This window comes from Lactuca virosa, chromosome 2 (assembly GCF_052849685.1).
Source record: "Lactuca virosa cultivar CGN04683 chromosome 2, Lactuca_virosa_CGN04683_v6, whole genome shotgun sequence".
Lineage (NCBI taxonomy): Eukaryota > Viridiplantae > Streptophyta > Magnoliopsida > Asterales > Asteraceae > Lactuca > Lactuca virosa.
The window spans coordinates 43396726-43408425 of NC_136427.1; the positions used below are offsets into that span (position 1 = coordinate 43396726).

The 11700-nt window shown below is 40.5% G+C and overlaps 1 protein-coding gene across 1 annotated transcript; it reads right to left on the bottom strand.

The window, feature by feature from the left end:
- Window positions 1-265: 265 nt before the first annotated feature.
- On the bottom strand, window positions 266-4584 carry LOC145159074 (carboxyl-terminal peptidase (DUF239)). Its single transcript, XM_079077974.1, has 7 exons — window positions 3904-4584; window positions 3666-3752; window positions 3035-3331; window positions 2367-2537; window positions 1945-1998; window positions 1326-1472; window positions 266-919 (listed from the first exon to the last, which is right to left on the bottom strand). Exons 1-7 carry the CDS (start codon window positions 4093-4095, stop codon window positions 542-544), a joined length of 1326 nt encoding a protein of 441 aa, XP_078934100.1. The 5' UTR covers window positions 4096-4584; the 3' UTR covers window positions 266-541.
- Window positions 4585-11700: the final 7116 nt, after the last annotated feature.

The following is an 11700-nucleotide window of genomic DNA, read 5'->3' on the forward strand; positions in this document are numbered from 1 at the left end:
ATTTTTTCCTTACAAATGAATGGCTGTTTTATGTGTATTTAATTTGCTTTTCTTTCAAAAGTTAGCTCAAACAATCAAGCGAACTAGTCTGCCTTGTTCAACAAAGAGCAACAATATATATCTAATAAACGATAGTATAAGACCCTAAAAATACCAAACTAATTAAATTGTCAGTAACTAAGAATTTTATTATTTCCATATATAGTTGTTTGTTGACATAAAATCTTATTCATTACATACAAATTCTTACACCGTTGTTTGGAAATAACTACCAACAATACTAGAATCAACATAATCAACAGTTGAAATATCACATACATAAGGAGTAATGTTATATCCTTCTACCGATTCTCCTAGAAGTATCTTTATGAGAAATATACCACAATTGTCTATGTTTCAGTTTCCATGAAATATCTTTTAAGATGATTGGTAGAAGAATGTAACCTCACTCTTAACACAATAAAATTTTAACACTTGTAGATTTTTCCAAAAAAAAAAAAGAATAAAACTAAAATAAAAAGATATTGTGACTTTGTGAGTGTCATCGGCATTGATCATTTCTTCCAGGCCCACCATAGTAAAAGTATGTGCCCCATTGACTGCTGCTAGAGCTTTTAATGTTATAACAATTGTTGTTCTCGGCTAGAGTCGATATATCATGAGCTGAGATGAGACTGTTATCCGAATCAACTATCTCTAGGTTTCGAAAATAGCTTGCTTTTCCAAACCCATCTTCTGCAAAATAACCCGACCCCATTCCAGTGGATGTGTGTTCACCATTTGCTCGTGAATTCACGACCTCACCTCCCCATTCCACCATTGTTGCTCGGTCAGCAAGATGTGTGAATAGCTCTGCAGGCCAATACCCTACTAGTGTATTCTCTCCGAACCCCATCCACCAATTCCCAAGTTTCGGATCCTACCATTTGTAAAAAATTATATGTTAAACCATAAATAATCATTATGTAAAAATGTTTTAATAGTAAGAGGAGATCTTGTTTTTTTTTTTTTAATAGTAAGAGATCTTGTTTGCAAGAAGGGTTTTTACTACTCTTTGGGTGCTATGGGATTGAATTGTTTTTCAGGTCTAAGAAGAAAAGAAATTAAAAGATACGATGTTTAATATATAGTTTAACTTATTTTTTTTTAGTTTGTACATAGAAACTTGAAATTTGAAAGTCGATTTGAATTTTTGATTTCCAATGAAATCAAATGTTTACTATTTGTTATGTGTGACTGTATTTTCTCAATTTCTTTGTTTTCTCGAATTAATAAAAAATCATCTGTTTAGAGATATTATTCGTAAAAATATTGTAAAATGTTACCTTCCAAATGACTATGGTAACGTCAAATTGGCTTCCTTCGAATTCAGATAGCGGGGAAATAGCAGCACCAATAGCGATTCGGCTATTGGTCTGTATGAATCCTGAACATAACAAGTTGTAACATCCGGTTGCTTGATATGCATCACTCTGTACATGTCGAATATGAAATGATTTAGCACATATCTAGCTAACTTATGTGTATTAAGAGAATTTGAGTACAACTATAATCAAAGTAGTCGATAATATTCATGAGCTTGAAGAAAATAATAATTGAAACGTACACTTATTGTAAAGGGTCATTTTCGTGCTATAATATCTTATTATTCGGGTATAGTTAGTAAATGACAAATCGGACCACCAAAAACTTTAAAGGAAGAACATGGAGTTGTTTCGGATCGTAAATATTATTCTTAAATGTGTTGCCATACCATCAAGCACCACGAGCCCAATATGTTGTCCATCCAATTCACCCAAATTTAATTCCTATTTGACTCTTTATCAATAATATGGCTAAATTTTTAATTTAACCTTTATCAAATATTTAACCATATTACCTATGGTTAAAATATAAAAAAATTGTAAAAAATATATGAGAGAGAGAGAGAGAGAGAGAGATTACCGTCCAGTAAGTGAATAATCGAGGTCTACTGTCACCATAAAGTTCCGGACTGACCTGACTAGTAGAAGAATCAAGGCTTTAGATATTGCATTACATCGATTTATGTTATAAAACAAAATAAAAAGTTTGACATATATACATACTTTAGGTGTCATTCAAATTAAAATTAATACATCTAACCATTTCGTTTCGTTGTAATTTAAAAATCATTGGTTACCACTTCAAGATTCATTTAAAATAACTTCCACCATTATTAAAATATTAAAACTCGATAACGACACTAATCCAAACTTCAATGGGCTTGACAAAGTCATCACTCCATTTTTTCGATGTCAAACACACACTCACACACACAAATACACACAGTGACACACACACACATTTTGGAAATATAAAAGAAGTATAGAAGGGGGTGTACGTACCTGCCAGCCAGCTTCAATGCTATTGAGATCAGAGCCATCGAAAGACCCGGAAAGAACCCAAATCTGGGAAAGACTGAACTCATTAATCACTTCTATCTTTGGGTCCCACACGTTTATTGTCGCTTTTGCCCCGTAAATCTCACTTGATGTTCCTGTGTATGCTATTGCATGCTACACAAGCCAAATACCCACCATTAATTAATTACTAATCCATATAATTGACAATCTCCAAATCTTTAAAAATAGCACCTAATTCCATATTTTTTATAACTATAAAAAAAAAAAAAAAAAAAAAAAAAAAACAAGTGTCTTCGTGTATAAATTTGTACAACAACTTGATACGAAAAGAAATTCAGGCAATATTTCATCAAATTTACAAAGTTGATAATTAATTTTAAAATGTTATATTATATATTTGTACGAAAGTACCATGTGAAATGGATATAAAGTCAACTACTTGTTGTTACAAGGAAATGGTTTACTTGGAGTTTATACAAAGCTTTTCTTTGAGTAGCGTTTAATAAACGTATTCACGTGGAAGCTTCCCATAGGCATATGGTCAACTTCATATAAAATCTGGTTAACAGTTGATTAAGTTTATTTTTATAACATACATTATTTATATTATTCAATTTTATATCAATATTTATGTACAAATATATATTTACCTCATGGCCGTTTCCACTAACCACATCAGGTGCATCAGCACGTCTTGCAAGTGGTGCATTACTACGTCGTTTTTTGCCAAAATCATATAATGAATTTGATCTCAGAACATCGTGCACCGTGCTCCGTCGCACCGGAACTGTCCCTTTGGGACACCTTTTACCATTTTGGTGCCACATTTGCCAAGCATCTCTTCTTATATACCCTTCATTTTGACTAATATTTGCAGATTTGCCACTAGGATCTTCCTCCTGTGTTTTCACCATTGATTTCACCGTTGGCATTTTTGGTGGCACTCTCTGCATAAATAGAATTATTCATTAATTGATTTTGTATCTAAATATGATACAAGAATGATAAAATTGAATTACTCCATTTATGGATGGGTATTAAAAGGTTGTTGGTAGTTGAATGTTGAAACATTTGATGACAAAAGCCGACATAAGGTCTATATCTAGTAAAATGTTGCATTTTAGGCATAAAGTGTACAAATTTTAAAACAATATGAACAAGAGAAAGATGGGATTTTTATAAAAACACTATAAAGTTTGTATAATAGAAGTAGATGTACAAGATTTTATTGTGTAATAATGTACAAGCTATGAAGCATATATATAGAAGTGTGAATTATACCTGGATTTTGTGAGTTTTGAGGAGGGGGTGATCGAATGCTGGTTGTTTTCTTTTATAAACACAATCAATAATATCTCCATCTGGGCTCTAAGAAAATTAAACGCAGACGTATTTATAAGCTAGGTTCATCTTTAATGGACATGCGATTAATGCAATTGTTGAAGATACCTACATGTACACATTTTCCATGCATAATGGCAAAAATGAAAGTACAAGTGGTTAATGCGGGTTTAATTACCTGAATGGATAAAACGGGAGGCTTGTTGAGGTTATCCAAATGCTTCTGAATCCTTGCAAGTCTCAAGTTTCCTACTTTTCTATACTTCGTGTAATTCATACCCAAAACAGATCTACCATTATAGCAGAAAAGAACAAACAAAAGAAGCACAAATACAAGTCTTGAATGCAGATTGCTGAATCTAATAACCATTTTTTCATGAACTCAATGCATGCCCAGAAAGCAAGAACAAGAACCCTAATTTTCTCTCTCTGGAATAAGAGCTTTTACAGGAAAAAATCACAAAAAGTTTCAGGGCCAAGAACCTCTTATGTATAAGGTTGAAGAAGAAAGAAAAAAACTTGGAAAACGACAGTATATGGGTTGTGTGTAAATGCAAAGAAAGGGGGGTTGGTTTGGCGCAGATCAGCACACAGCTCAAACAATTATCATGATTGTACTCCTGAGAACCTCATAAAACCTGTATCTGTGTGTGCCTTTGAGTGTGTGAATTAATGTAATTGTCATTATGATGATTCTTTGAATGAAAAGGAAATTAATGGCATGCACCAAATTGTTAAAAAAGAAATAAGAAAAAGGGCAATTAATTGGGTGTAATTAAAACACAGACCTACCCACCATTTATATTTAAGCTTACAATACTTAAATACCAGCATCTGCTTCTATCCACCTCTCTACATTTGCCATTAATGTTTCCTTTTATATATCATCACAAGCAAACCTTGCGTAGGATGTATATCATTTGTAATTTAATATTCTCAAAAATCGAAACAACCGATATATATATATATATATATATATATATATATATATATATATATATATATATATATATATATATATATATATATATACCTTAAACGCATCATTTGGACAAAAAAAAACATCAATCTTCTCTAAATGGTCCGTTTAAACCATATCTACGCTAAAAAAACAATTTGACAATTTCCTTATTTATTTTTAAAATTTGCATGAATGCACAACTAGTAGTCTGTAAAACTGTTGATTGTGCTCATGAGCAGTCAAAAAAAAAAGTAATCGTAAAATCTTTTTTTTAGTTTAGATATGACTTAGACGCACCATTTGAAAAAAGATTGATGTTTTTGATGTCGAAAAAAAATTAATTGATTATTAGTTCATAAGTTCTTACACATCTTTTTATTTTCAATATATATATATATATATATATATATATATATATATATATATATATATATATATATATATATATATATATATGCTACTCATTTATATCTTACTGCAAAATCGTCCGTCGTACCTACGCGAAGAAAGAGAGGTAATATTAATACATGAATATAAATTTACGTAAATTCACATATGAATCCATCACCTCTCCTCTCTTCCACCAATTACCAAATGCCACTTACACCACTTGTATCACCACCACCACGTCCGCTAACACTCACCACCACCACCATTACCATCGTTGCCACCACCACCGCCACACCTCCGGCTACCATGTATGCCACAGTTGACAACATGAACCATGCCACCACTACCACCAGCCACCGCCAACCGCTATTGCCCTCCATCCTTTAAGTTGAGGGTTCAAGTCTCTTTGGAGACACAGGTGGATGTAGGAGTAGTTTAGGATTAGATTAGTTTGTCGTTCTCTCTCTCTCTCTCTCTCTCTATATATATATATATATATATATATATATATATATATATATATATATATATATATATATATATATATATATATATATATATATATATATATATATATATATATATATATTGAAACATCCCAAAAATACAGTCTGAAAATTTCGTTTTAAAACATTACTATATCATAGTATCAAATCATTTCAAACATACTAAAAAGGTTATATAACAAATCAGACTATCTTTTCAAAACACTTGTTCATTTTATCAGAGTAAACATCCCAGGCTAAACTTCTTTGGTGTATGCCATGCGATCATCCCAAGCTCTTCCCTCCGCTACCGGAAATACCTGAAACCAAAACTGAAAACCGTAAGCACGAAGCTTAGTGAGTTCCCCAACCTACCACATACCACATACGTAACCACATACTGCAAGTACTGTGCCTCGCCCTCTACCTCGGGCCCCGCCCAGCTTCGGATACATCCGACAACAGGCCCTGCCTGGCTTCGAGCCCCGCTCGGTGTACAAATCTGTTTCTATTAGGCCCCGCCTGTCTCTGGGCCCCGCCCACTAAACATATGCAAACATATAAAATAACACATAACATAAAGTTAAACATACTCTACTGCAGTACTTATCTAAGGCCTCGCCTATCTTGGGCCCCGCCCCTGTCCTGCTACTGGTGAGTCATCGAACCCCATCCACGCTCCTGCTGATAGTGAGATACAGGCCCCCGCCCACACTCACCTCCCTCCTAACTCGGGCCTCGACCCTGCTCTGCTACTAATGAGATACGGAACCCCGTCCATACTCGGCTAGTGATGAGATACGTGACCTCTCCCGACTCACCTCCCTACCAGGCACATACAAGTATCACAAAGACAACAAGTATAACTACACATACACTACTGCCTCGGGTACCACCCGACATCAGACCGAAATTCGGAACATATATACTGCATCGGGCTAACCCCGGTAACAGATCTAAATCCGAACATATCCCAATAAGTGCCTAGGGCTAACCCCCGGGTCTTCCTACTACACATAACCATAAGCATAAACATAATGGGCCGGCATTATAGCCGTAGACCCATGCACACAGTGATGAGACTCACCTCGCACTGCTGAAGACTGGCTGAAACACCTCTGGCTGATATCTGACAATTCTCCGAACTGCTGCTCCCCTAGCTCCCCGAGCTACCAATACGAACACAACACTTAGACCAGAACACCCTTCAAAAGTCATACTAAATCAACTCTGGACAAGGTCAAAGTCAACGGTCCATGGTCAAAGTCAACACTTCAGGTTGACTGGACTCGCCGAGTTGCTCCATCAACTCGTCGAGTTCTAAAGCTAAGAATCCTTCAATTACGAACCAACTCATCGAGTCAGCCCCTGACTCGCCGAGTTCCCTGGCCGTTCTGACTCGTGATAAACCGAGTCAGCTCCCCAAGTCATTCCTCTAACTCACCGAGTTCTAACGCGAATCAACTCAGGATATTCCGCTTCGACCCGTCGAGTCCTTCCCTGGACTCACCGAGTTCCTTGGTCTGTTGGGCTATCTTAATGGATTTGAAACATACCAAAAATACAACCCAAAAATTTCGTTTTAAAAATCATTTCATGACATAAATATCATTGCCATAGTATAAAATCATAAAACATGTATCTCAAAAATCTCATAAGATCTGCCATCATATCACAATCTCATATATAAAATATCAGAGTAAACACCCAGGCTAAGAAAAACTGTGGTGTGTGCCATGCGATCATCCCGAGCCCTTCCCTTTGCTAGTGGAAGTACCTGAAACCAAAACTGAAAACTGTAAGCACGAAGCTTAGTGAGCACCCCCAAACTACCACATACCATACAATAACACATATAACAAATATTGGGCCTTGCCCACTGCATCGGGCCCCGCCCGGCATCAGACTGAAGTCCGGCATAATTTGGGCCCCGCCCACTCCATCGGGCCCGCCCGGCATCGGACCGTAGTCCGGGATAAACTAAACATAACATGAGCATAAACATATAACATATAACATAAACATGTAACTGCTGCATCGGGCTTGCCCGTCATCGGACCGAAGTCCGGAACACATAACTCATAACATAAGCGTATAACTGCTGCATCGGGCTTACCCGACATCGGATCGAAGTCCGGAACACATAACACATAACATAAACATTCATGAATCACAAAGAATATCAAGCATACATAACTACTTCTCGGGACCACCCCGACATCAGACCGAAGTCCGGAAACGTATAAACTGTATTGGGCTAACCCCCGGCATCGGACCGAAGTCCGAAACTACTAACATCTAAACGGGTCGGCATTGTGGCCGTAGACCCGTTCCTACTGGAAGGAAACTCACCTCGTGTGTCTGACTGCTGAAACCCTGAGTGAGAATTATCTGGCTGCTGCTCCGGCGACTCTCCGGCTATAATTCCCACAATGACACTTAGTCAAAAACTGATAACTAATCTCAGGGTGAAATGACCATTTCACCCTTGGTCAAAGTCAATATTTTGGTCAAAGTCAACATTCTGGTCAAAGTCAACATTCCAGTTGGCCCGCCAACTCGCCGAGTCCCTATTCTTTCATCTGCCCCCTAACCCGACTCTACTCGTCGAGTTTAGCAAGAACTCGACGAGTTCCCATTCCAATCATATCATCGGGACAGTCCTCATCTGATGAGTTCTTCCTGAACTCGTCGAGTTTTCTTCATCTTATGAATGTGTCTAGTCTGTGACCCGCTGAGTTGTATGAACAACTCGTCGAGTCCATCTTCATAAATTGGGAGATGATCGTGGACTCGCCGAGTACGTTCCTACACTCGCCGAGTCCCATGGTTACCAGATCCATGGCTTCGTCCATTTCATTGAGCCCTTTCCCTGGACTCATCTAAATCCCTTCTGAACTAAAATGGGTTCCTCTGAGTCATAACAGTTTTGGGAATCAACTTACGACTCGCCGAGTCCCAAGAATGGCTCGTCGAGTCCATGCATGTCCAAGTCTATAATTCGATTTCTGATGTGCAAAAACTCATCCAGAAGGTAGATCTAAGCTCCTAAGATCGGTATAACAGGTAAAGTCATGACCTTTACGTTCATGCATGGGACATTTATGCTCAAAGGACCAAAAATGGGGTTTATTTCATACTTGGGGTTCTCATGGCCATAAAGATGGCACCTTTATGCCATGAGGACCCTCCAAGGTTCCAGATCTGTGTGTAAATCGACTTGGGACGTCCAAGTCCCAAGGATCAAGCTCCTTGGACCCCAAAACCTCATAAAAATGACCACAAGGAGATCTAAGAAACTGCAAGTCAAGTATGAGGCTTGATTATCAGAAAGTGAAGAGAAGTTGATGTTGTTCTTGGATCTACAATCTCCTCTTGAAGTCCTTCTTCTTCCTCTTCTTCTCACAAGCTTCAAATACACCAAATAACTCTCAAAATCACAAAGAAAGCTCAAGTTCACTTATGGGGGATTAAGGTTTCGAGAGTACTGCTCTGGAGGTGATGGAGGCTGAACAAGAGGCCTATAATGTTGCTTAAACAGGGTGCAAACCCTAAATATTAGGGTTCTCCCAGACTGGCCTACTCGTCGAGTCAAGGCGTGGACTCGCCGAGTAGACCACTTAAACCCGCGTCCAAACCTGACATCTACTCGACGAGTCAAGGCTACAACTCGTCGAGTAGATCTTATAAAATGACATTTAATGAATTAAATACATACCAGAAACGGGGTGTTACAATTCTCCCCCACTTGTCTTAGACTTCGTCCTCGAAGTCTCCTGCATCTGGAATCAACTCCGGGTAGTGCTCCTTCATCTCCTCCTCGGGCTCCCATGTCCACTCTGAACCCTTCCGGTGCTGCCACTGCACCTTCACTAACTCTACTCTCTTGTTCCTCAGCTCTTTCACCTTCCGATCTAAAATCGCCACTGGTCTCTCGATATAGTTCAGGCTATCGTCAACGTGAATGTCCTCCAGGGGTACCACTGCTGAATCATCCACTAAGCACTTCCACAACTGAAAAACATGGAACGTGCTGTGGATCTGGCTGAGCTCTGCTGGAAGATCTAACCGATAAGCAACCCGTCCCACCCGGGCCAAAACCCTAAACGGACCAATGAACCTGGGGCCCAGCTTGCCCCGCTTCCGAAACCTGATAACACCCTTCCATGGTGACACCTTCAGGAGGACCATATCGCCTACCTGAAACTCCAAGTCCGAACGTCGCATGTCGGCGTAACTCTTTTGCCGACTCTGAGCAGTCTGGAGCCTGCTTCGGACTTGCTGAATCCGCTCTGTGGTCTTAAGTACTACTTTCGTACTCCCCATGACTCTCTGACCGACATCACCCCAACAGATTGGGGTCCTGCACTTCCTCCCGTAGAGCATCTCGAAGGGAGGTCGGTCTATACTGGAGTGATAGCTGTTGTTATACGAAAATTCCGCTAACGGAAGATATGTATCCCAACTGCCACCGAAGTCTAGCACACATGCTCGAAGCATGTCCTCGAGAGTCTGAATCGTCCTCTCGCTCTATCCGTCCGTCTGAGGGTGGAAAGCGGTGCTGAAATGGAGACGAGTACCCATCTCGTCGTGAAACCGCTACCAAAACCTGGAAGTAAACCGTACATATCGGTCTGACACTACAGATACAGGCACTCCATGACATGCCACTACCTCTCGCACATAAATCTAGGCCAGCATCTCGGCCGAGATGCTCTCCTGAATCGGTATAAAGTGGGCGCTCTTGGTCAACCGATCCACGATGACCCATATCGAATCAACCCCACGTGCGGTCCTGGGAAGCTTAGTAATGAAGTCCATCGTGATATCCTCCCATTTCCACACGGGAATGTCTAACGGATGCATCTTGCAGTGTGGCCTCTGGTGCTCTGCCTTAACCTTCCAACAGGTCAGGCACCTCTCCACGTACCAAGATACGTCCTGCTTCATGCAGGGCCACCAGTAGTCGGGTCGAAGATCCCTGTACATCTTCGTCGCCCCTGGATGGATGGAGAACCGAGACTTGTGGGCCTCATCCATCAACACCTGCCGTACTCCTCCCCAGTACGATACCCAAACCCTCCCATGCAAGGTCAACAATCCCCGACTGTCGTAATCAAACGAAGCCACTCGACCAACTATCCTCTCGCACTTCTAGCGCTCCTCCTTCAGGCCCTCAACTTGTGCCTCCCTAATCTTCTCCAGCAGTGGAGTAACTACTGTCATCCTCAAGCAGATATCTCGAATCGGAGCCACTACCGCCTTGCGGCTCAGGGCGTCGGTCGCTACGTTGGCCTTGCCCGGGTGGTAGAGGATCTCACAATCGTAATCCTTTACCACATCTAACCACCGACGTTGTCTCATGTTCAAATTCGGCTGATCCATGAGGTACCTCAAACTCTTGTGGTCCGTGTAAATCGTACACCGGACCCCGTAGAGGTAATGCCGCCAAATCTTGAGGGCGAACACTACATCCCCCAACTCCAAATCATGCGTCGAGTAGTTAGCCTCGTGAGGCTTCAACTGTCTTGAGGCATAAGCTATCACATGCCCCTGCTGCATCAACACTGCTCCCATACCTGTGATCGAAGCGTCACAGTAGACTACAAAGTCATCTACTCCCTCTGGCAGGGTAAGAATCGGCGCCTCGCACAGTCGCTGCCTGAGCGTCTCAAAGGTTGTCTGCTACTCAGGACCCCAGCGAAACACCACCGACTTCTTGGTCAGTCGAGTCAGCGAAACTGCTATCTTGGAGAAAGACTGGATGAATCTCCTGTAGTACCCTGTCAAACCCAGGAAGCTCCGAATCTCAGATGGAGACCTCGGGACCTCCCACTGCATCACGGCCTCAATCTTGGCCGGATCTACTAATATACCCTTCTGGTTGACAAGGTGCCCCAGAAACTACACTTCGCGCAACCAGAACTCGCACTTGGAGAACTTTGCGAAAAGTCTCTCCCTCCTCAAGGTCTCAAGCACCTCCCTCAGGTGTTCCTCATGCTGCTCCTCAGTCTTGGAATAAACCAAGATATCATCAATGAATACTATCACAGACCGATCCAACATCGGTATGCACACGCGGTTCATGAGATCCATGAACGCGGCTGGAGCATTGGTGAGCCTAAACGGCATCACCACA